At 45.8% G+C, this 26699-nt stretch overlaps 1 protein-coding gene across 2 annotated transcripts in view; it reads left to right on the top strand.

Annotated features, from left to right (window-relative positions):
• Positions 1-8122, top strand: part of Siah3 (siah E3 ubiquitin protein ligase family member 3) — a 66498-nt gene extending 58376 nt beyond the window's left edge. Inside the window, exons 2-3 of one of the 2 annotated variants that reach the window (XR_005732102.2) lie at positions 3164-5082; positions 6152-8122. Coding sequence is in view for 1 of the 2 variants with exons in the window: in XM_005341245.4 (XP_005341302.2) it covers positions 3164-3832 (669 nt within the window). In the remaining variant the exon portion in view is untranslated. Of the gene's footprint in view, positions 1-3163 lie in introns of both variants that reach the window. The other variant, XM_005341245.4, reaches the window with a different exon arrangement.
• The last annotated feature ends 18577 nt before the right edge of the window (positions 8123-26699 follow it).

The raw sequence follows: 26699 nt of genomic DNA, 5'->3' as shown, positions 1-26699 counted from the left end.
TTTGAGATCCAGACTGTGTTCTTCCCAGACTATGATCCTTGTCCCCTTTAGCTATTCTGGGCTCCATTTCCAGCCTCATCTTTTATGTGCTGTGTGACTTTGAGCAAGTGACTCAGTCCCTCTGTGTCTTAGTTTCTTCATCAATAAGACAAGCATAACATATTTCTCTCATGATTATTGTAAAGCCCATGTGAGAAAGGGGTCTTCTCAGAGACTGGGTAGGGGCAGCGTTTGGGGCTTCCCACCAGAGCACAAGACTAGGCTTTCTTGAGCACAGCGGAAGAGGCAGACCACCTTTCAGGAAGGTGCAGACTTCTGGAAAGACCTAGCTAATGTTGGGGACCGCGTATCAAGTCAAGATGGCGCCTGGCAGTTTGCCAGGAGGAGTGGTTTGTAAGGCAACGTCACCGAGCCACTTAGATGTAGGGATTCCTTATTGGCTGATTGCTGTAACTGGATGATGCTAATTGAGTCAAGCTGTGTGTAGCCAGTTAGGTATATATACCTCTGCTGTCCCGCAATAAGGTGGCTCCTGCTACCTTGGGTGCCCGCTACCTTGAGTTCCCGCTCAGTTCCTGCTGAGTTTCCCGCAATAAAGCAGTTCCCGCTTCAACCTTCAATGTTGAGAGCCACAACCAAGTCAAGATGGCGCCTGGCATTTTGCCAGAAGGAGTGGTTGAGGGGTAATGCCAGCGAGCCATTAAGATGATGATAATTAAGTTAAGCTGTGTGTAATTATTAAGATAATGACTGATTGCTGTAACTGGATGATGCTGGATTGGGGCAGGCTGTGTATTCAATTGTGTGTATGGACCTCTGCTGTCCGGCAATAAGGAGGCTCCTGCTACCTCGGGTGCCTGCTACTTTTGAGTTCTCGCGGAGTTCCCGTTGGTTCTCGCGGAATTGCCGTGGAGTTCCCGTTGAGTTCTCTCGGAGTTCCCGTGGGTTCTCGAATAAAGTTCGTTCCTGCTTGAATCTACAAGAGGCTCGTGACCTCCTGGTTATTGTGCCCAGCCGGACTGCGGCAAGCTGGAGCCTAGCTGATGGAGATACCGCCCTGGATTTCTTGGGAGGAACCCTCCCTTTACCCAGTGAGTAAATGGTCCAGGCTGCCGGCAGGCAGATGGCAACTCAACAAGGTTTAATTTATCTGTAAACAAACAAAAAAACCCAAACTGATCTTTACTGTGAGAGAATTAATGAAATAATTATTTTCTAAAATCTACTTTTCGTGGTGCTGAACACTTAGTAGATGCTACATACTAGGTAACTCCCTTCTCTGTGTTTAATACTAAAGGGAAACTGATCACTAGCAGAATTCTGGAACATAGTCTGTTGTCTCGCGGCTGAAGGCGCGATGTATCCCTTAGGGGTGAGGATGGGTGACAGCAGGCGGCCCAGTAGCTACCATCAGAGGCAGGAAGGCGCTGCTGGAGGGACTTCCATAGCTTACACTGCTTCTGCCAGAACCCAGACCCCGGAAGCTAGAGTTAACAACTCCAGAGCAGACCTCATCTATGCCCACCTGCCTCTAGGTCACCTCCACCACCAGGTGGCCGTCTCTGCATAGCACGTGTATGAATGTGTGCGTGTGCTCATGCTCTAAAGAGGGGACACCAGTTAGCCATAGTGAGCTAGAAGAGAGAAAAATTCTTGTAACCATAGTGGTGAGTGTAAAAGGCAGACTTTCACCCTATTTTCTATACTTTGGGAACAAACTGAAGCAAGGAGAAAAGGCAGGTGCCCAGAGGCACTTCAAGTCTGGAAAGCATTTGGAGAACTAGGGCAGACGGGTCTTTCACGACCTGAGGGTAGCCTAGGAGACCACTACCAGGTGAGGGCCCCGTGCCTGGGGGGATGGGGGCGCTATAAGGCTGCCACCTCCACCCAATGGCCCAGAACCTTCAGTAGCTAATTAAAGACAAGAGAAACTCGGGAGTGAGAGTGGGGAGCTGGAGGCAGGCAGAACTGGGGTGGGGTACGTGCTGTGTGTTCTGAGTCAGGAGGTGTGAAAATGAATCCCTGTCTGCAGCTTTCCCGCGTGGTAACCTCAGGCACATGGCAACTGAAGCCTGTATCTTCAACTGAAAAATATGAATCATAGTCCTCATGTCACAAGGAGGACCCCTGTCAAATGTGTGATTAATTATAAGCATATTAATGTCTGTACCACCCACACCAAGAGACACGGTGTCTATTGCTAACGCCTGCAGGGCCTGGCCATAGCGGGTGCTCCATACATGCTTACAGATGCCTGATCAGAAGGTGCCATCACAGGTCTGACTGTTATTAAGGACATTTGTGGGCACACTGCCCTGAGGAACAAAGGGTCAGGAGACGGTCACAATGGAAGTGCCTGGAAGTGAGCCCCTGAGAAGTTGCTCTGGAGCAGAGAGCGAGGAATAGGGTAGAAGCGTCCATGGTGGGGGACAGTGCCCGGAGTCAAGGGTGGGGCTTCCTCCCTGGTGACTGGGGTCAACTGCACACAATTGCCTCTGTGTCCCAATGGTTGCCTTAGGACCTGGGAGCAGGATACACAAAACCGTATGACCCCGGATAACCCTGGAAGGACAAATAGATATTATTGAGTTTTTATTCTAAAAATAACAGCAATAATAAAATAGAAAAAAAAATCCATGGACTTCTATTGTCTGCACAAAAATATCAACAGAATCAAGCAAGCAAAAACAAAAACAACCAGGGTGGGGGGGTATTCTTCATGATTGATGACCGTTACAATACAATGTTATTTGAGGGGCAAAATTGGCTATTTGCTATTTGCTTGGATATCTTATTAAAGAATCACAAAGACATAAATATTGCATTTTCTTGGCCCAGGTTTCCAGAATCTTAACCCCCCATCTCCCCAGGTACCCACAATGTCCCTCATTTTTAAAAGAAATGAACCTTTCTCTGTTGGCACTAAATAATTTGCTTTAAATTTTTTTTTAAATTGTAATTAATCCCTTAATTTTATTTATTTAGTTTTATGTGGTGCTGAGGATCGAACCCAGCGACTCATCCTTAAGTAGGCAAGTGCTCCATCACGGAGCTACAACCCCAGCCCGACAATCAGCTTTTAATGTTTTGGTCACCAGGGGAGTCGCAGCCAGGGACAGACACAGGTCTCACACCCCACTAATACTACTCTCTTTCCTTCTAGTATGTGTCCAGTAGACACGCCATCACTCAGAGCACTGCAGAGCAAGGCGGCTTCCACCCTCACCATTTCCCCCACCACCACCGCCACCACCGCCACCACCACCACCTGCGCCACCACGCCCACCCCCACCACCTCCACCACCAGGAGGCAGGGCTGCACGCTGCCCAGGTGACACCCTGCCTGTGCCCCTTGTTCTCCTGCCAGTGGGAAGGCCACCTGGAGGTGGTTGTCCCCCATCTGCGTCAGACCCACAGGGTTGACATCCTTCAGGGAGCGGAAATAGTCTTCCTGGCCACAGACATGCACCTGCCGGCGCCGGCCGACTGGATCATCATGCACTCCTGCCTCGGCCACCACTTTCTGCTGGTGCTCAGGAAGCAGGAGAGGCACGAAGGGCACCCCCAGTTCTTTGCCACCATGATGCTGATCGGGACCCCCACCCAGGCCGACTGTTTCACCTATCGCCTGGAGCTCAACAGAAACCATCGGCGTCTCAAATGGGAGGCCACCCCCCGGTCTGTCCTCGAGTGCGTGGACTCGGTCATCACAGATGGGGACTGCCTTGTCCTCAACACCTCCCTGGCCCAGCTCTTCTCTGACAATGGCAGCCTTGCCATCGGAATTGCTATCACTGCGACGGAAGTCCACTCCGCAGAAGCTGAGATGTGAGGCCAGGGGCCACCAGAAGCCCACACACGGCCTGTGAGCCCCGGGCCTCTGGATGTCAGGACACTAGACTCCTTTTTATTCTTCTCCTTCTTTCCTTCTTTTTTTTTTTTTTTCCTTTTAATTTTGTCTCAGGTACTTTGTGGTATTTAGTATTTGTCTGCCGCGGGCATTAATGTCATGTAAACATCCTGTGATTCCAGATCTTGGCGTGATGTCTGTCCTGCTTTGTTGACATAGTTTTATAGAAGGTTTGTAAGATTCGATCAGAGTAGTTATTTCCTGCCACCCTCAGTTCCTTTCTCCACTATTTCCAAAAGGAAAAGACTGTTGGAGTTGAAAGATGTACTGTCCAAATCGTTTCTTCTTTCTTTCTTCAGTCTGTTTCAGAGGGAGTCCTGCCTCTTTAGGTTGAGTCTGCTTCTCCCCTCTGCCACACTTCAGGCACTGGGGAAGCATTACTCCCAAACCCCAAGAAGTGCTCACTGGGGCCCAGTGGGCCTTTGGCCAGCCCATTCTGTCACCTCAGCTGGATCCTGGCAGGCCTCCAAGCGAGTGCTTAGTTTCAGGCAGAGTCCTGGCTGCCCATCAGCCATCTTTTCTTCATCAAAAATAATTTGTCCTGAAACCCAGCACCCTCCCCCTAAACAACCCGAGTAATTCTCCACTTTTGCTGCCACCTCACACCCCAAGTACCAGAAAGAGGTCCTTGGAAGATTTGACAGCACAATCCTCTGGAGTCAAACAATAATTGCTAGAGCCCTGGGGCTAGGGCTTCATTTTTTCAGAGCCCTGAGTGGGTGACAAACTTTAGGTTGCATCCTGCTTGCTCTTAGAGCTACGGGGCATACTCCCCCCCGGGGCACTGGCACTAGCTTCCCACCTCCACCCACAAGAATGGTCCAGGAATGACTTGAGGCTGGTTGGTCAGTGCCAGAAAAAAATAGGCTTGTCTGACTGTCTACGTAGTCCCCAGTCCCTTTCTGTAATCCAAGACCTGCTTGGCTGTAAGTCTGGTAACGGTAGAAGCCGCAGTTCCTCTCCTGACTTCTGATGCTCAACCATTTTGAAAACATTTGTGTAGCATCCCAGGTGCCCCAGACAAACAAACCAACCTCATGAGGAATACAACTAACATTCACAGGGCCTCGGGGCGCCTGGGGACATCACCTTTGCCTTCTTGTGCCAAGTCACCTGAGCCAACCTGGGAATAACTTCAGGTCGCTGCTATTGCATACAAGACTGTGTGATGAGTAAGTGATCTTGGATAGGATCTTCTTGCATGTTGGTTTCTAGAAATCCTTAGAATAAGGAGGAGGACATGTGCTATGTTCTTCCATCTATGGTACTTCCAAGGAGGCCTTTCTCTCCATATCTACATGTAAGGAATTAAAGAAAAAGGAGCAAACTAACAACAAATGAGAAATAGAAAATAATATCCAAAAAGTGTGTTTGAGCTTTAGTGTTCTTCAAGGGCTCTCTCTCTCTCTCATTTGAGTCTCAGGTTAATCCTCAACAGTATCCTCAATATACTAAAAACAATAAAAATGCCCAGGCAGGACATTACCTTCTCCAGGTCACACATGGAGTGATCAGACCACAGGTAGAACTCAGATTAACCAGCTTCACACTTAGGGTTCTCAAAATAAGAAGACTGCCCAAAATATTTAGCAATGTTCCCACATCAGCAGTGGATCAACTGGGTCTTTGCCCTAGGACAGATGGGAGAACAGGAAGAGGAAGACTCAAGTGGAGTTGCTTTTAGGGGCATCTGGTCAACCTGGGAATAGGCCAGCCCCAGGGAGATGATGTGGGGACAGGTATGTGGAGGTCTCAGTGCCCTTTCTTGTCTCTCTTCACCTACTGCTAGGCTTTTTAGATTCCCAAGAACCCCTACACAGCCCTGGGTTTTGGTTGTCTCATTCACACTGAGGTGCTAGACTTACTGACATCCTCTGAGGAACATGTACATTCTAAGAAGACCTAGAGAGACAGCAGCACTTAATGGTGAGAAAGGAGTTACCCATATTTGAATCACAGCTTTTTCTGTAGGTATGGAGAAAGAACCATCCCTCTCCTTGAGCCAACATGAATGATTATTGGTGAAATGGATGTCAGGCCATACAAGGAAGGTTGTTTTTAACAATCAGTATTCACATGAATCACTTTATCTTCAGATAGAAGTCATAATAGCACACATGGCTACCATTTATTGAGAGTCTACTACATGACCCAGTGGACTAAGTATTTGAATATACTATCTCATATAATCTCCCTAACAACTTTATGAAATGAATACTGTTTATTATACCCACTTTGTAGGTGAGAAGCATCTACATGTCTGCCTCCACAGTCCAGGCCTCTGACCAACATCAACCACGTCATTCCTTTGAACTCAAGACCCAAGGCTCAGAAGGACCTAGCCACAAAGTCCGAATGGCTTAGGAGCCTTTTAGTACTGTGGTACTAAATGTGCTCTTTCATTTCTCCTTTTTCTTCCTTTTTTTTTGCCAACTTAAAACCCAGTGGTACCCTAGAGCTGCCATGTGTTCTGGTTGTTAAATTCTTAGCAATTTTGCAAGCTGATTATTAAGTACAGCCATTATTAAAAATTAAATTGTATAAATTTTCAATTAAATAAATTATATTTAATGCACAGGTAATAAGTACCCAACCTAATCACTTCTTAATTATTTCATCACTCTTTGCTTTCTGGGCTCCTGACATTATTTGTATCAGTCAGATCCAAAAGATGAACTTGCTGCACAAGGATGTTCTACAGCTCATCTTCCAACTCCACATTTAGTGACTTCATGGTGATAACTCAAAATTGGCCATGGTGGGAGAATTTGCACCATGGAAATTAGCAAACACAAGCCAGGGGTTCCCCTTCTCTCCCTAAGAAACCATTTGTTAAACATTTACCTGTAGAGCATTACCTTGATGTTGCTAATGCACACAGCAAGGTAGGACTATTGCAGACAGTGGACTTTGGGAGAAAGCAAGTCCTTGGTGGCCATATTGATAGGGGTAGAGATGACAGTCAAAGAGCAAATTCTCAGAAAACCCAAACCATCCTGGAGAAGAGATTCTGAGGCTTATAAGCAGCTACAAGAGCATTCCCTGCCAGAGGATACCCTCCTCCTCCCCATCAGCATCCCTCTCTATCTCTGTGAGTACATAGAGTTGTATTGGATGGCTTTCATGGAGAATCATGGCCCATAACTAGTCTGTTGGCAATTCCAACCCAAAAGCAAAACCAAGCTCTATAAATAGAGCTTGAATCTCCTATCACTTAGGTGCCCCTCCCTAGTTCTAGATCCTGACACATAGGCCAAAACCTAATCTAAAGAAATGTTCTATTTTGAAATTAGAGATTTAAAATATCCAAAATCTGAGAAGTCACAGTAAGCAGTAGTTTCAGACATCACATAAAATGAGTTCCCATGAAACTGGGACCCTCGGCAGGAATCTAAGGGACAGAAAAGGTAGTCAGTCAAGAGATGTCACACGAAGAACAGTGCTTAGCATTTTCCTTTCCTGCTTTGGCTACTTCACTTCATTGCAACCCAACAAGGACCCTGCAAGGGTAGACGGTTTCCCCTAGGGCAAAACTCATGGGACAGAACAGGCTAAGTCCCTGGAAAATGGCAGAATCTCCAAAGTCAACTGTGAATCAATGACTCTGATCCCAGTGATTTCCATGTAAGGGATGGCAGAAGTGAGGTTCTCTGAGGTTCCACCTGGAGCCAGGTTCTGGTGGGAGGGGGGTATCACAACTGGGCATCAAAGAGTTAGGCTTTGATTGACATTCAGCTCCAAATTGCATCAAGTGGAGTCTCCTAGTCAGATTGTCAAATTTGTTCTGAAGATTTCCTTTAAGAATTGGTTTGCTGTCCTTTGTGTTAACCTAGAGGATGGCCAGCTGAAGAAAACCTCCACTGAAGAAAGATCCCAGAGATCTATTGCAGATAAGCATTGATTTCCTCCAATATCAGGTCATCATATGAGTTATCTACAGGGGTTAGAGTTTGTTTTTTCCAATACTGTGAAAAAAATTTCACCTTGATTATACTATAAACGTTTCTTATCCTTTTTTAACCTTGGTTTAAGGTATGGAGATAAGAAAGAGAAAGGAAATTGAGAGGCATTTTACTTATCCTGAAACTGATGTGTATATAGAATTTTCTAGGCTTTCTAATGTTAAAGAAGAAGTAGCAAACGTAGAATGCTACTTTACTCTGTCTCAAATGGAAAATGTCATTAAATCACATTTGATATTGTTTCCTGGAACCCTTTGGAGTTGTTTTGTTGATGGTGGTGGTCCCCCCCCCCCCACACACACACACATACACACACACACTCACTCACACACTAGTAAGCAACATGAAGGAAGTGCTGTTATCAGAGATTCGCCAGCTGTCACGTTTGACTTAGGTGTCATTATCTCCCCCTCTCATTTCATATTTAAAAGTCATAATTAGATTCACAGAATAAATCACTACCAGAGGTAAATAGAAGCCCTGGCAACTAACTTGCCCCCAGTCCTATTTCAGTCTAGTGCTGCCCTGAGAAGAGAGACCAAAGCCCTTCTCCCCACATGGTAAAGAAAGACTTGCTTCACTCCCCTTCTCTGGTCTCCCAAGTCCCTTATCTTAGCTGTCCCCTGCCTCTGCCTAACAACACTGTCCCTGAAATTTACTTCTGGGCCTATCAGATCAGTTGTCAAAGAAGCCTTCATGGTTTAATTCTTTAATTTCAGGCCACTGTTAGTTACTCGCAAGATCAGAATTGAGCAAGAGTTCTAATCCTATTGCCTGTCAATTCACTTTAACCTCAATCTTCTTCCCTTCCTCCTTATTCCCTGAACCTGTTTCCTGCTCTCACAAAGGCTTAGAGACAGTGCCTTGAATGGATCTGAGTGATCAAAACTGACCACATGGCCATCATGAATATTCATGAGCCAGGGCACTTTTCAGGCCCTGTCCTCTCCGGGGACCACTCTGTACCCCACAGTGGCCGGGTTATTTGCCCTTTGCCTCACAATCCCACACTAACGCTGCTGATGTTCATGCTGGAGAAAGACTCCCCCGAGAGAGAACTCGGTCCTCCAGAAGCCCAGCAGAGGGAGAAGCCCCAGCCTGATCCCGCCGTGACAGCCAGAATTTGGGTTCTCAAACTTCAGTGGGCTTAAGAGTTACCCGTAGAACCCAGCTTTTGAATCCTAGAACCAGACATTCTGATTCAGGGGTCTAGAGTGGAGCCCAGGATTCTGATTTTTAACTCTCTTCCCCCATGGGATTCTGCTGAGGCTATTTGGCTGAACATTAGGTTCTCAAATCCAGAGCCAGAGATCTGGTGAGAAAACAGGTCACCAAAAACAAAGAAGCAGGTGAAGTCACCTGGGGAAGATAGCTGGTAGTTCTTTAAAAGAGGCAGGAGAGCAGGAAAGAGGTGACTGGAAACGGTCATACTTGCATTCAATGGAGAAGCAAGAAAAAACTAAACAGAGTCTAAAAAGAGCACAGAGGAGTATTAGGCAGGAGTCCTCTGCAACCCAGTGTGAGAGGGAACACAGCTCTGTCATCTGGGGCTGGCAAGAGAAGGCAGAGAGGACAGAGGAGCAAGAAAGGGGGTTGGCAGGCAGATGAGGATGTGGGAGCTCCTCAGCCATGACGGATGAACCAGCCCAGCGTGGAGTGCCGAGTGCCACACAGTGCAAATCCCCACGCCTGGTGCTGATAAAGGGACTACAACCCTATAAATCTTCCTTTGAGCACCGAAGTAAACCCCTGTCTGGTCCTAATTTATATTTAAATCTCTGCCCTCAGCCCTGACACGGAGTCACCTCACAAATCCCTAGAGAGGCTTTTATTCATCGCGCAGGTCTCCCCTGGCTGCCTGGGTAGGGGTCACCATTTCACGACCTTCCGACCTTCCTGGGGAATGTGAAATATCAGATCTTATTCTCCTGCAGCTCTGAACTAAGCCCCCTGTAAGCTTCGCCTGCAGGGTGAGAAAGAAGGAAAGCCTTGAACTGGTTCCCTATTGGTCCTGGGGTAGACAAGGCAGACTTTGCATTTGCTGTGCAAGGACCAGCGGGAAAAGCATCTATTAAGTATCAAAGTTGGGAGCTTTGATTACCACCCAGCTAGAAGGTAATTGAATCTTCCATTCTGTCTCTTCCTCGGTTTCAATTCTATTTCCAGTAATACACAAGGGGTAGACACATCTTGATTTTTAGATCAGACTTTACAGTGTTAACTTTAAAAAAGATTGACACGGAGGTCAAAGGAAATAGCATTTATTTGAGAAACAAAGAATTGCAATTCTAGTACACAGAATCAGGGTACTCAGAGCAGTGTCCCATGGGGGCATGTACGGGGAGGTTTCTTTAACAATATTTCCACAAAAGTTGTTTTCAGAGGCAATTTGTTAGCTGGACAGAAATTCTAAATCACAAACCTGTTCTGATTGGTTTATTAATTAAGTTAATTAGGTCAGCGGCTGCCCGATTTCACCTGTTGAAGTGTATTGGAGCAGGTTTGAATACAATCTTCTTGAGGTCTCCCTATTCCATTTAAAAAAAAAAAAAAAAACTTAGTCTCAGTGACTTCATTTTCTTTCCCAACAGGCAATTCTGGGAATTAAAGATTTAAAAAATAAAACACAATCAAACCAGAAATCAAGGGTCTCAAAATGTCATAGAGTGTCCCAGTTACTCAAACGCAAACCACTGCCTACCTCAAGGTCCCCATGGTCCCGCTTCCTGCAAACAAAATCTGGGTTAATCAGGGAAATGCAATGGAATTCTCCTGAAAGGTGTGTGCATTCCTTAACATCCAGCTCCACAGCATCACCATCCCAGGAAGAGTGCTTTAAGGAAAGAAGAATAAAAAAATTAAAATAAAAAAAAAACATTTCTGGAGGGAATTTAGAGAGGATGGAGCTCAGGTGGGAAATGGGCTTAGAGGAGAAAGGGCAAAGAATAGTCCTGCTTAATAAGATACTGGACACCCAGTTAAATTTTAATTTCAAATGAGCGACCAAAACAAAATTTGGCATACATATATCCTTTGTAATCTTTGGGACTTATTTATACTAAAATAATATTTATATCTGATTCAAGTTTAACTGGGAATCCTGTGCTTCTTATTTGTTAAATCTGGCAAAAGTAGGAAGGAAGAATCCATCAAATGCATTCACTGTTCTGAGAGAACAGGTTGCTGTCTGAAGCAAGCACGCAGGAGGGAGAACCTCATTCTCTAGGGAGCCGCTGTGTGGCCTGTTGCCTCTGGCCACAAGTCTATTAGGTTCACTGGTTGAACAGTCTTCGGGTGGAGCTTGTCTCTGCACCTTAACAAGATCACTGGGCTGTGGACCCGAGTCTCAGATAACATCGGCACTTGGGCGGAAGCCGTCAATTTAGAAAATAATCCAAAGTTTTTGTGCTCCGTGAAGAAAAGCATTAAAGAACAGAAGGTATGACTGAGTGACTAAACATTATTGAATGCCTATTGTATGTTGGGAAGGAAAGATCTAGTCTCAGCCCTCAAGGAACTTCTCGGTGTGCTTGAAACTAAACAAATGCACTTAGACCTGCATCAGGCAACTATGGAGTGGGCCAGGTGTTCCCACTATCAGCTATTGGTTTGGTTGATTGCTTCTGCAGATTTGACCCATAAGTAGACAATAAGCCCAAATGTAATTGGCACTAATTATTTACAGCAATAGGAACACTTTTGTGCAGGTTCCCTGAGCCCCATTTCCAATAGGATAACAAAGCACCAAGGGCTAGGTGTTGCCTGCACACACAGAAGATGTGTGTTAAAGGAAAAGAACCTGGGATTAGGACAGGAACTCTCATTTTATATAAGACTACAAGCAAACATACCTATCCTCTCCTCTGGAGAGAGGGAAAATATTTTATTACCCTGAAATGTAAGCAAATCTCTCTGAAGATGGATCTATCTTCACCATCCAGCAATGTAATTTGGTCCAGAAGAGTCACTGTCGCCATGTTTATATACACATTTCAGAAGAGAATTCTGGAACAATTGGCCATTCATGCCTAGACATGTAGAAACACGAGTGATCTGTGTACATTTGTGTGCCAACAGCAAAATGTGGCCCGACACAATGAAAGTTAATGGAAGACTTTAACCGGTATGGTTTCAAGGGGAGCTTGGTAGCAGCTCTTTTGGTTAAAGAATGATGTATCCACCACGAAGAATTTGAGGTGGCCCCTGAAGACCATGTAAATAATGTCCCCAGACTACCAGCCCATTTTACCCCCTAGAGCAGGGGTCCACAATTTTTTTTTTTCTGTAAAGGGTCTGAAGATAAACGTTCCAGATTTTGCTGACTACCTGGCCTCCATCACAACTCTTGTTTCTGCCATTGTGATATGAAAGCTTGACAATATGTAAATGAATAGTTGTAGCTGTGTTCCAATAAAACTTTATTTATAAAGAATAAGAAGTAGGCTGAATTTGTCCCAGGAGATAAATTTTGTCAACTCCTGCTCAAGAACACGACAGCGAACATCCTAACAGAAACAATAAGGTGATCTATTATTAGAAGTGGTAGAAGGAATTTATTCAAGTGAAAGAAACCTAGATGGAAAAACAGTGAAAGGAGTGAGAAGAAAAAGAGAGGAAATATTTTCATGAGGTAATGCTTGGGGTCTTTTACCACTCAACAATTTCATAATTGTTTAGGATCTTGGTAAAGTAACCATAAACTGTTCAGGTATTCTGAGATTTCCCTCCTAAACGTAAGAATGAAGTCATAACCCTGCTAGAATCTTCATGTTAGTCCGTGCATTCACCTGGAAGATTCTGTGGGAATAGAGCAGGCCACAGAGAGCCTTTACTGTATGATAGGTCCCGAAATAAATGATGAATGGGACCTGGAGTCTGAGGGTCAGGGACCCGGCCCTAATACCAGGATGACACTATAACAGGGAAGGGGATGCATTGAGGGGGAGTCCTGCATGTACGTTCCTGAGGCAGAAGACATTTAAACTCCAGGGCTCTGTCTTGGGAAATCCAGCTCATTTCAGGAGTTGGTCTTTGGAACAAGACACTGCGTGAAGCTGCTCAACTCTTTTCTTTCCCGGTGTTTTAAGAAGTGCCCAGGATTTGTTTGAATTGGGTTCAGTAAGACATCAAGCCTGGACACAACTGCCTTTAGAGAAAGGCTTATTCCTTAGTTCCCAAGAGGAGGGCACACACACACCATCCAGGACCACACATGAAAGTACCAGGGTCCCTCAGGAGGCAGAGGGATGGGGGGGGGAGCCTGGGCAAAAGCTTTCATTTTTACTTTCATGGAAGGACTGGGGGAGGCAGAGTAAGCAGCTGAGTCGGAGTAGGATTGGCTAGTTTGAACAGTTCTGGGGGAATCTAAGTTATAGGACTAACCTCTAGTTGTACATGGAGGGATTTAGGACAGAGGGTAATGGCTAGTCTATAAGAACTTAATTAAGGATTGCCCCTGGACCTGTGTGGAGGCGGTATGAGAGCGGGAATAAAGAATTGCTGTTTGAACCTAAAAAAAAAAAAAAAAGAACTTAATTAAAGGGGTAAGGTATGGACTTAGGTTGGGTTAGATGGCATATCAAAGGTGTGTTCTCATATAAGTTGTCTGGTATGTCTAGAAATTAGATAACTCTAGAAGAGACAGTATGTCCCCCAGGTCTGCAAAGCCCAAAGATGGCAAAACTTTATCATTTATTTTTCATTTATGGAAAAATGAAAGCCATGACTAATACACCCCACCTGTGGAAAATTTTGTTATAAGTGCTTGGACCAAAGAAACTATACCCTAAATAAAAGAATGCTAATCTCTTGGAGAAGGCTCTGGGGTCTGAAAGAATGGTAATCTTTATAGAAGATTGCACCTTCACACTTGGCTGCCAGACAGCACAGGCTGTAGAGTGAGGCCCAGACTGTGGCAGTGGGAGCAGCAGAGCTTAGAGAGAACCACACAGCCGTTCACAAAGCAAGGCTGGTCAGCCTGTGTGGATGGTGTACTCTGGGTTGTACAGTGTAGTAGCTGCACAGCTGTACACAGGAGCCCAAATTCCCCAAGACACACAGGGAGAGGTTTTTTGGTTGAAGACAACAAAATCTACATTAGCGAGTTCAATCAGACCACAATTGGTCATCTCTAGGAAGGTTAGAGAGTCACACAGCTAGGGACAGAGCGAATAGAAAAAACACCCAGCTGCCTCACAGAGCTCTTCTAACAAGAATTCCATTGCTGTTGGCTTCTGGTGCATGGCACTGTGGTGCCAGAGATAGGACACTAGGGTCAGAAGCTCTGCCCCTACTGCCCCAGAGAAGCCAGTGATGCCTGCCATCATGCTTGACAGAAGGTTAAATTCCTAAATCCTTTGAGAAGTCCCAGATGCCAAGGAAACCTGGGAATATAGGTCTGCTCAGAAAAGCAAACTCAAAGGGGATCAGAATCCAGGTAAAATGAGCCAATGTGCTCAGTACTCGGGGGTCCCAGTAAAGAGCCAGAGACGTGGAGCTCCAGAAGCAGTACCAGGGCTTAGAGGCGACTACCCCCCAGATAAACCCTACTTTCTTCATTGTCCCCATGTCCCTGTGAGCAGGGGAACAACGGTTGGCTAATCAGAAGCAGAAGCACCAAAGCCCTTTAAGTAGGCAGCCTTCTGCCCACAGACACAGTCCTGGAACAACAAACTAAATCACACGCTAAGTGCCACATATCATATTTATCACTTTAAGAATCCCACCATGAATCCCTTTGCAAAGTGAATAACCATCCTTCTGTGTTTCTTTCATGTGAAACTGGATTTAATATATTGAACTTTCTTAAATGAAGGCACACTATCCCATAGGAGCCTTTTAAAGGAACCGAACGTCACAAATCTCATGAAAGGAGGCCATAAAAAAATCAGTTTTGATGTAACAGGGCATCACATAAGTGCGAATGGAAGCTGGCACCTGTCCAAGCCTTCCTTCAATCTCTACCTTCCAGTTTAAGAGCTGGAACCCGTATGTCTGAACATGGAAGAAAGCAAGCTGAGTGATTCCCATACCTGGCTTTGGCCACTTACTTAGTAGTTAATGCTCCAGGGGTATTGAGTGGACCACTGTAGCCCGTGGGCTCCGGCATCCACACATGTGGCTGGATGGGAGGAACAGGTAATCAATGCTTTCATGAAAAGCAGTGCAGATGGTAATTAACACCTCACACCATCCCCAACACGCAGAGCAGAACTGCTCAGGCCGCACAGAGTGGGGGTGGACTTCCTGTCCAAGCTTGGCCTCTTATTTCTTACTATTTTAAAAAAAAATTTTTGCCCTGAGATCTGGAGACCAAAAGCTGAATATTATGAAAGATTTCTTTGCCAGCTCACTCAAATCTCAGCTCATAATGGAGATGGGTTCTCGTTAATAGATTCATGTACTCCTTCCCCGGTGCCTTGTCAAATAATAGCAGTCAAAGCAATAACAGAGGAGTCCACACTCCACATCTTCCACATCAAATAGGAGGAGGGGGCTTGTTTATTGCACTGTCTGGAGCAGAATCAAATTATTTATGGACCATTTAGATGCAAATGTATCATTCATTTAGCAAACAGGCTGCATATGCGGGCAATTTAGCCAAACAATGGATCCATAAGGACATCCCCCTTAATCTCCAAGTATCAACTGTGTGTTTTCAGAGGGGATTTGGATTTTTCTCTGAATTGATCAAACTTGACAAGTAATTTCTACCTAATGTTTAGGCTAGCCTCTTCTCTATTCTCCATCTGTAGGTGAGAAATCCTATTTTCTGCTAGTGCAGAGATAATGCGAAAGGCTACAAATGCAGGTTCAGGAAGAGGAGGAGATATTACGCCCAAGACTACATTTGCCACAGAAAAATAAAACCATTCTGAAGGATCTATTTTGTTGGGTTGCTCTGAAATTACAAAACATTTCCATTCGACACACACCCCCACCCCCCAACCAACCCGTTCATTTGTGCTCCTGGGCTGTGGCTGAAGACACCTAACCCGTCTTTGCACAGAGAGCCGGCGCTTCCCCACCCACCCAGGAGAATGTTTAAATTTCTTCCAGGAATTGTAAAAGAGCCACCGGATGTTCCAGCCACTCTCAAAATCAATGAAAACTACATTAGGGAGAAAGACACCAAATTTGAAAACTCGGCTCCTCGGCCTGGAGTTCATTATCAAAATGTCAGCTTGATTCAGTTGTTCTAAACAATTGGGCGAATGGGAGACAGGGAACTAATAAGCACAGCAGGTTGGAGAGGTAAAATGGAATTAGGTGGATTTTTCTGCTATGGCCGGGAGGGAGGGAGCAGCTGAGGGGCTGAGGGATGGTACTGCCTCTGAGATCCCCCTGTGAGCACGTACTCTGCTCTCACCACTGGAGCCTAGTGGGTTTTTGTCCTGGTGCCAGGCAGGAGGTGACTTTTAAAGAAAAAAAAAATCACAGTGTCCTTTGTCCCTATCCAGATGAAGAAGCCATAACTTGGCATCAGCCCATGGCCTCCTCTAAGAGTCTTAGTCTAATAGAAGCTTCCAGACACTGACCTGGTCATTGGGAAGCACTCATTGTATCCCAAAACTGTATCCCAAGTTGCCTGCTGCTTTACTGGAATGCCAACCAACATGTGGTTTCAACTCATAGTAATCGAGCTCCAGGACTAGGTTCCAAGAACAATAGGCTCCTAGGCTACTAGGCGCCTTTTAAATTTCTCAAGGAAAAAAAAATTCTTAATAGTGTCATCCAAAGAAGTTCAGGTGACCTGTGATGCAAAATTTTTTTTAAAAAATTTAAAAAATAAAGGAAAAAGCATTTATTTGGGGGTCTTAGAATTGCTTCTCGCGGGGATCACAGACTTCAAATAGAAACTAGAATGAATCCTGTTAGGGAAGAGTTTACAGGGTCATTTTAAGGGGGGGAAGAAAAATAAGGCTATGTAAGTGGGGCCTAATTCTCAGAATGACCAGTGGCTAAATTTACTTCTGTAGCTCCTAGATCCGGCACAGCTCAGCTCAGACCAGCTCCTTGATCTTGGAAAGTTGAATATGATCCTCTGGACATTCCTCCTCTGCAAGTAACTTTCCTCTGGCCTGTCAGTTCACAGAATGGTCACCACAGCCCAAGGTGGAGTTATTGTTGTAGACTCTCTTAGTCACAACTGCTTTTTCTTAGTTCAACAAACTTTGTAAACGGAACTCATGTCAAATGAATAGCAATTCATCCTCATCTACCTCAGCACTACCTTACCCAGCCACACACAACACACACACACACACACACACACACACACACTACTCAGTTTCTCACTCTGCTCTTTCCAACTGTTAGGAAAAAAAAAAACAGAGCCTGACACCAGTTAAAATGGTTAAAAGCGGGTTTTACTCGGGAACTATTGTAATGGGGGAAAGAGACCTCAGTATAGAGCTGAACTCAATTCAGAATACAAGGGAAGGGTCAGGTTGGGGAGGGGGCCAGTGGGTGGAAACTTACTAAAGAAGAGACGTGAAGGGTGGGGGGTTCTTGCTAAGCTGACCTGACAGGATTCTTGCTCACAGCTGGCCAGCTTGATCAGGTTATCAGCTGGAGGACGAGAAATTGGACTGGATACTGAGAGTGATCAGATGTCAAGGACGAGGGATTCTCTCTACATAGACTTGGTTTCAGCAGGACTCTTGCTAAGGATGGGTGGTGCAGACCCGACAAGGACGGCACGAAAACCCCAGGCGGGAGCCTCTTGAGAAGACCCCTAGCGAGGTCCAGAAAAGGGTGGACCTTTAAACAATCCAGATACCAGAACCCTTTGAAAAACCAGCCTCTATCTCAGAGCAAAGCCTGTCCAAGGAAGGGGCATAACCCTTGTCCTTAGAAAGACCCACAGAGGTACATACCCACCCTGCTGAGTTATTTATCTACAAATAACAGGAGATATCTGCAGCACCAGGTGTCCCTGACTCAGTCAGGCTAGGTGAGGACCCATAGCAACCCCCTAGCAGCCATCAATCAGCATGAGACAGGGAAATACCTGGGATGCCAGATGACCCTCCCAGTAGTTTATGGTGGTTGATAACATGTTGGGAAACCATGTAGTGTAGCACGCACACCCCTCGTGGCCTAAACCAATCAGTTCAAAGGAATCCCCATCTTGTAGTAACCATTCACCCCTACCCAACTTGTTCCCGCCAGTGAATGTGCTAATCATGTTTTAGAGTTGTTTTATGATTTTCCCACGGTGTGTGATGATTTGCTAAGAGATGCTATGATGTATGTGGGGGGTCCCTGCCTTCTCCAAAGAGTGTATAAAACTGCTGCAAACCCAGGGCTCAGGGCCTCTCAGCATCACCAGTTGCTGTGTGCGCGTGGAGGACCGAGCTAGCTCTCAATAAACACCTCTTTGCTGCTTACATCGATATTGGTCTCTGGTGGTCTTTGGGGGGTCCCGAATTTGAGCATAACACCTTCTGCTTCATTAGCCTCTAATGTCCCTGCTTTCTGAGTTCCAGCTTCATCCCTCGCAACTCCACTGCCTCAGCTCATTTCAAGGTCACGGCGGGACTGAGGGTGAAGCTCAGTGTAAGAGCACATGCTTCGTGCGCACGAGGGCCTGGGTTCGAGCCCCAGCCCCATGGAGTGAGGAGGAATAAAAAGAGCACGAGCTACTGCCTTATCCTACACTCGGTGGCTCAGTCTTCCTTTTACTCAGTCTCTGCCACCCCTGGTGTTGCAGATGCTCACAGATTTCCCTGAGCACTGCACAGAGAGGCCCAGTGGGCTCGCAAACTCCCACAGACCTGAAGTTGACATTTGCCTGCATCTGGCACCCCCAGGGACTCTCCCATCTTGAGCTCCCCGCCTCTGGTAAGGCAGCACTTTCCTCTCTGTGAGGAGCTAGAACCCCCAGAGGCATCCTAATCCCTCCCTTTTCCCCACCTCTCCTTTCCAGACACCTGGGCATCCCCTTGATTCTTCCTCCTCATCTCTGCTCCTCCAAGATGCATCCTTCAGAAGAAATCACATCACAGATGGAAGGATGTCTCCAGGTCCTCGAGTGGCCGCATGAGACCCCCCTCCCGCGGTCCCCCCCTTCATGATGATTTTCGGGTGGGTGACAATACCTGGCCGCCTCGGTGCATTGTGATTTCTGGAACCATGAGAGTACATGGGTTGTCATGATCATTTCTTATTTTTGGGAACCTCATTTCAGTTGGGGTTGATAAGCGTTGCCCTCTCTTATAAGTCGCATTTAATCTTTCCTTCCAGGCCCGCTGCTCCCTTACACATTCTTACCAAATCATCTCTGCTCCCTGACACTAATCCCTGTGTCCTCAACTTCTTGCCTCATCAATCCTCCCTTTGTACAGGTGAGAGATCATCTGTACACAGCACACAACACACCAGTCACTCCCTTCCCACAGAAATCTTCAGGGGCTCCCCACCGCCTCATGAGGCAACTCTTGAGCGTGATGTGTGAAGCCCCTGCCACGGTCCCCTATTGTCCCCCAGGCCTCTGTGGGTCTACCACACGCTCTGTGCTTCCATAGGAAGCCAGAATATGCTTCCCCAAATAGGAAGGATGGCTGAGCTGCAGGCAATTAAGAGGAAGCAGAGGCAGGAAAGCTCGCTGCCCTCCAGCCGGTTTGCCTAAAAGCAGGGCGTTGATTTATAAAGACAGAGCCACCCCCTCCCCCATTTCTATTGCTGAAGATGACCTTGGACCCTTATTGGCCTTGAGACGGTGCAGAGGAATCTACTTTAACAAGCTCTACCAACTAGCCTTTATCTGCCCACACTTTGCCACTCCTGGAGAATCAAGTCCTTTTCCCGTCTTGTGGCTCCTCTAAAAATGGACTACTCTCTTGTTGAAGGTGCTACGTAAGCTGGAATTCAAACCACCTCTCTAAGAACTGCTCATCTCTGGGTGTCTCCTACGTATATATGAAATGCATGGGTTCATAAGCTCGTTTGTTTCTCTCTTGTTGATCTGTCTTTTGTTACAGGGGTTGCTTCCAGCCAAGAACTTACGAAGGCTGAAGAGAAGAGGGTTTTCTTCCCCTACCCTTCAGTAACTGGGACTCGCTGCTCTGGACTTTGGCTTGCAAGGCTCCCTGAACTTGGGCTCCTTTTCTCTCCTAGCAGATTGATGCTAGCCTTCAAGTCTCTGTTTGTGCAGAGGCCAGTTCACAGAGGAAAGCTTCCTGACCCGGGTTTCTTCCCTGCATGCCCCCTGAGTGCCTTACTGAGCCCCATTGGAGTTCCAGTCCCTCCTCCTTGCACAGGAACACTGCTGTCCGTCTACATACCTCTGACCCTACCAGGTGCCAGTCCCCCAAGCTGGGACTATCTGGCCTTTCTTTGCATCCCTCTTACTAGCTAGCCCTTTGATATGGTGGGTGCTCAAGAACTGCTGACTGCATTGAGAGGCTAAGAGTCAACACATTTCTGGAAAAAGGCGAGGGAAGACAATGGAGGGCAGACAAAGCTTCTGTCTGACAGCCCTCTTAATGGAACTAAATTCAGGGATTAGGGCTCCCCCAGGAAAGGTCTCAGACATTTCCATCCCATTATTTTAATTGAAATTAAAAACACACATCGATAAGACCATGAGAAGTAAATGCAGTGCTTTCTTAAAAGGCTATAATACAATGCCCACTTGTGGAGACTTCTGGAACTCTGCCCCAAGTGGCCCCTCCACCCCCTCTCCACCCTGGGAGTTCTTCCCACTGGCACAGTTAGGGAACACTACTGCCAGAGTCCTTCCAGCTGCTTCCTCAGTGGAGGCTTGCAGCCTGTGTCAGCCCTAGCCACCGTGACACTAGAGCTCTGCACTGCCATCAGCCCCTTTGGGGGCCTCTTTGGTCCCCTGGATCCTGCCCTGTGCACATCCCAGCCTCCTCTCTCCTCCATGTTCATCGCGCTGTCTGCCCACTCCACTCCTCCCTTCCCCTCACCCTCTGTTCTTTTCCAACTCTGACCATCCCGCAGGCCCTGGGACCTGCCTAGCATCCTCTCTCTTCAGGAATTCATGCTCTTTCTCTAAGTCTGCCCACTGGCTGCCATTGGTCTGGATAATCCCCTCCTAGGCCATGCTGAGTAGCTTTGTTTTGGTGGTTGCTGCTTGTTTGTTTGGGGTGCTTGTTTGGCTATACCATAATTTCATTGATTATATTTATTTGGTGCGATGGTTTTGAGACAGGAGAGAAGAAATAAAAGATACGTTAGAAAAGAGGTAAGAGGAATGCTTTAGTCAGCTCTGACGCTGCTGTGACTAAAAGAACCGGACCAGGGCAACCGTAGAGGAGGAAGAGTTTATTTGAGGGCTCTCGGTTTCCATGGTCTCATTGGCTCCATTCTTTGGGGCTCAAGGTGGGGCTGAACATCAAGGCAGAAGAGTGTGGCAGAGGGAAGCAGCTCACATGATGATCAGAAAACACACATACACACAGAGAGAGAGAGAGAGAGAGAGAGAGAGAGAGAGAGAGAGAGAGAGAGAGAGAGACTCCACATTCCAGGTATAAAATGAGCACCCCAAAGGTACTCCCCAATTCCCACCTGCTCCAGCCACCCCCCACCACTTCAGTTACCACTCAGTTAATCCCATCAGGGGATTAATCACTGATTGGGTTAAGACTCTCACAGCCCTATCATTTCTCCTCTGAACCTTCTTGCATTGTCTCACACTTGAGCTTTTGGGGGAACACCTCACATCCAAACCATAACAAGGGAAACTAGAACTTCAACCTAAAGGCCTTCTGTTAAAATTCTGCATACCTTCCCTCCCCAGGACAGTTCTCTCTCCCAGGCCTGGCACTCCTAACTTTCTGGGAAATCTACAAATCTTCACTCATAATCTTAAAGTTACTGGAAATTCACTCACAGGTGGAAATTGCTCTCTGCACTGTTAGCACACTCGCTTGCGTTGTTGTAACAAAACACTTGAGCTGTGCGCGCAGCTGGCTCCCTTTCCATTTTTCTGCCATGGTGGAGCAGACAGGAGGCCCTTGTCGAGATGCCAGCCCCATGCTGCTCAGACCCTCTAGTCACTGAACCTGAGACAAATAAACCTCTGGATATTATAAAGTACTTCTATGGTACGATATGAAGCATCCCTCAAAAGCTCATGTGTTAAAGATTTGGTCCCTCCTACAGCTACATGCAGAGGTGACACTTTGGGAAAGTGATTGGATAATGAGGGCTTTAACCTTCGCAGTGGATTAATACACTGATGGAGTCATAGTGTGGTAGCACTAGTGGGAGATGGTAGAAGTTTTAGGGGGTGGGGCCTGACCTTGGGGACTATGTCTTGTCCCCAGCACCTGCTTCCTAGCTACCATGAGCTGAGCAGCTTTCTTCTACCACACCCCCCTGCCATGATGTTCTGCCTCACCTCAGGCCCAGCGCAATGGAGACAGTTGAGCATGAACTGAAACCTCTGAAATCATGAACCAAAATAAATCTTTTCTCCTTTAAATTGCTTTTCTCAGGTATTTTGTCCCAGCAATGAAAAACTGACTAATATAAGCATCCAGCTTCAAGTATTTTGATATAACCACCCAAGATAGACTAAGACTGGGCTATAATTATTTAAATGAAAATAACTAAAGGTAATTATAATCCATGAGGTCCAGATTGCAAATTTCTGTAGCTTCACTACTGTGTGAATAAATTATATATTCCTTAAAAAACAGCTGTACCACAGAATGGCAAAGATTTTTATTGTCAAACAAACTATCTGTGTTCGTTTCTTAGCTTTAGTCATTTTCTTGGTGTTGGTCAGTTTTCTGTCAATGTGACCGAAATACCTGACAAAAACAACTTAGAAGAGGAAAAGTTCATTGCAGCTCATGGTTTCAGAAATGTAAGTCCATAGTTGGCCAACTCCATTGCTCTGGGCCCAAGGTGAGGCAGGACATCATGGCAGAAGGCTGTGGCAGAGGAAGCTGCTCAGCTCATGGTAGCTAGGAATCAGGGGTGGGAGGAAAGTGCTGGGGACAAGATATTGTCACCAAGGTCATGCCCACTTCCTCCAACTAGGTGGCCAAGAAACACAGAGGGGGGAGGGGCCACAGGGAATGTGACTGCTTTCAGGGTACACCCCCAGTGACCCATCCCTTCCAGCCATGCCGCCACCTGCCTATAGTCACCACCCAATTAATCCATTTAAACTGGGATGGATTTATTAGGTTACAACTCTTGTACTCTAACTGCTCCGCTTCTGAGCATTCCTGAATTGACAAAGGAGATTTTGAGGGACACTTCATATCTAGATCATAATATTCCTTAATTCTGTTTATAGCAGAAAAGGCAGAAGTTTTACTTTCTGTTCAACTTTGCATTTTTGCTATATAACTTGCTGTGGCAGTGAATTTTGAGAGGATGATAAAATTTAAATCAGATCGATTTTATTGACATCAAATTTTATCAGTTTGTTGTTCAAATAAAAAGACACTGGGAAAAAATGATTAAAAGATATTTACAACTTGTTTTTGAAAGATCAGTTTTAGTGCCAGTGGAAATTCAGTGATCTCCATGTAAATTCTCTAGCTATTGCTACTGGCAATATCTACTCCAACAAGCTTTTAAATTTTTAATATTCTGGGTCTTAAACATATCGAAAAACATTTTTATGAATCATATAAAATGTGGAAATTTATTTGGAAATAAATGCATTTCTGAAAAGTAATCAGTCCTTGAAAAAATATACTTTTTTACTGTTATTAAAGTAACCATACCGGTAATAAGCATCCACGGAACTCAGGATCACTCAGACAGAAGACCCATGGGACAAGGCATGAGGAGTACGCGGAGGGCACCCTCTCTCTGCACATTACCTTTCTGACACCTTGATGTGCTCGGCAACCCTGAAGCTCCTGTGGTAACTTGTTTCGTGTTTGTCATCCCGAATCTGTATCACTGTACCATAGAGTCCTCAGGGCCCAGCACTGGGTCTGGCATGCCATGGAAAATCAATACCTATTTGCTGGATCTAAATGAGTGGCCTGGTTGGTCTGCATATTTCATGTGAGAGTCTACTACATGTCAGACATTGTTCCCAAAGGGGTGGGGGAACAGTCCTGACCAAGGTGGACAGAATCCCGGCTGTCAAGGATCTTGGAGGCCAATGGGAAGAGACACATTTCTAAAAGGCATGAATATATATATAAAGGAATAGTGATGTTGAAATCTTTCCTTCTTCCTTAACCAGTTCTGGTTGCCAAAATTATACAAGATCCAACTCCCTCGAAGCCATGGTCAAAGTGAGGATGATTTTGGTGGGGAAGAAGGGACACCAATAATGGGCTTTGGGTTGACATGTGGTATCTGCCACTTCTCCCATCTCTCTGGTCATTCTGTGTCTACACCACACTTCCATCTCAGGTTCTCTCAGATTAGAGTTATTCACAAATGGCTCACTTTCCTTTGGGGAACAGGAAGGCAGGAACCCTGAGCACAGCTCAGCACACAGAGGAGCTCAATAAACACTTGCCACTTTCAATAAAGCTGAATTTTAAGGTGAACTACAGAGAAATAGAGCAAAGAGCAACTTGACTTCTGCGTACTCTGGAAACAGACAATTCCACGTGATACAGCTCTGGGTCTTTCCATTAGTATCCATTAGTATCCTAAATCTGGGTCCCTGTCAGCAGATTTAGGGACTAGCTACAGTGACACCAGTCAAAGGCCCATTCTGTTATCACTCATCTATCCCACCTCTTTGGTGGACATCCTCATAGACATCCTTTCCATGCCTAACCCCCATTGTCAATATTGGTAACAGCCTCTTCTGGGCATCACCAGGAGCATGGCCTCTCCTCTAGCAGAATTTGGCTCCCACAAGCCATCACCATTTCTGTCCATGTCAGAGCTAAGCCAGGTGAACTGGGGATGCACAGAATATTAGTCAAAGCAGGAACGTCTTGAAATCCTGGGTTAAAAGTAGGACGTTTCAAAAGTGTGGCATCAAGGGATCCTATTCCTCTGCCCCAGGAAGTGACAGAGAGAGAGAGAGAGAAAGAAAAGAGTGAAAATGGCAGCACTCTAAGTGGGTGGGGGAAGATGGGAGAGGAGGAGGAGGGTGGATTAAGGAGGAGCAGAATTAGGTCAGCAGAGAATAAGGCCAGATCTGTGCTTCTCCAGTTTCAGGGTGCCCAGAATCATTAAATGCAGGTTCTGATTCTGTGGGGATAGCTAAGGCCTCAGATCCTGCACTTCTGACAATCCCCCAGGTGATGCCCGTGCCTCTGGGCCTCAAACTATACACTGTGCAATCAAGAAAGAGATGCCCAGGTCCCTCCTGTTCTGGGATGGGAAGTAGGTAGTCACACTTACTTGCAGGTGCAGGAAAAGGAAATCTTGATTTGGGTTAGCCATTTGCCTGGATGAAATGGAAGATTCTAGTACCATGTAATACAGAACAAATAACCACACCAACACCACCACACTAACACTGAATCCTCTTTGCTACTGCTGAGCACCAAGTTGCTATTTTATTTGCAAAGCACTACCTGTGAGTGCTGTCACTACTCCCACTTTACAACTAAGAAAACTGAGGAGAAGGGAGGCCTCTGTGTTTTGCCCAAAGTCCCTTAGCCTGAAATGGCCAAATTAGATTTTGAATGCAGTAGGCCAAACAAAGGACTGTAGTTTTGTTGTCATTCTGCCATGGCCAGGTAACTTGATTTTTAATGAAAACCATATCATTTCCTGTCTGTGTTCTCTTGAGTCCACAAGTGAGCACTCAGAAATAATGTCTATGATTATTATTATCATAATTAGTAGCACTAAATGAAAATTTCAAGCATTGAGACCATGAGGGAGGATGCCTGTAGGGTTTAGAAAGAGTAAGGAGGAAAGGTCAACGGGATGCTACTGATCTCCTGGCCAGAATTTAACCTTTGCCCACTCGAAGTCCTAAACCAAGAAGCATCATCCCATTCTTGCCCTCCATCAGTTCACCCCTCCACCCAAAGCATCAGATACTCAATAGGGAAGGAGCATGAACTAGACCTTGGAGTCATCATTTCTGTCACCAGCATCTGCAAGACGGGACACATTTCTGTTGTAGAAAGAGGACCAGAGATGCATGGTCAGCAACTTGGTTGCTGTTCAGCTCACCCAGGAAAACACGGGCAAGATTCTGGATCTCAGATGGCAGGGGACTAGGAAGGACCTTGAAGCTGCCACAGGACTAGGAAAAGAGTGAGGAGAGTGAGGCTTTGGGTACAAATTCAAGGTGGTACTGAAAACCTCAGTAATCAAGATGAGTAATATTTTGGTGCAAAATTTCACTAAGTTCCCTCTAAAATTAATTGATTGAAATCCTAACCCTCGAGATGATGGTATCAGGAGGTGGGAATTTAAGAGATGAAATCATGAAGGTGGTGCCCTCATGAGTAGTATGAGTGCCTTAGAAAAGAGACAAAGAGTCCTCCTTTGCCCCCATCTGCCACATGCAGACAAAGTGAGAAGACGGCAGTCAATGAGAAATGGGCTCTCAGCAAACATCAAATTCACCATTACCTTGACCTTAGACTTCTTAGCCTCAGAACCTTAAGAAATAAATTTTTGCTGTTTATAAACGACCAGTCTAAGGTATTTTGTTATAGCTGCCCAAACACACTGGCATAATATCTTTTAAAAAATGAAAATTGATGCAAAATCTTAAAAACCAACAATGAAAAAAAATATCAAAACTTTACATTTTAAAGAACACACCTGACCCAGCACTTTTCACAACCCTGGATGTAAGTTCTTCATTCACTTTACCTGGTCCCAAACTTGATTAGCCAAGAATGAACAAGAGATTTTGTCTCCAATTTGCATATGCAAGGAAGTGAAGAGGA

Source organism: Ictidomys tridecemlineatus, chromosome 6 (assembly GCF_052094955.1).
Source record: "Ictidomys tridecemlineatus isolate mIctTri1 chromosome 6, mIctTri1.hap1, whole genome shotgun sequence".
NCBI lineage: Eukaryota > Metazoa > Chordata > Mammalia > Rodentia > Sciuridae > Ictidomys > Ictidomys tridecemlineatus.
This window is presented reverse-complemented; position numbering and strand designations above follow the sequence as displayed.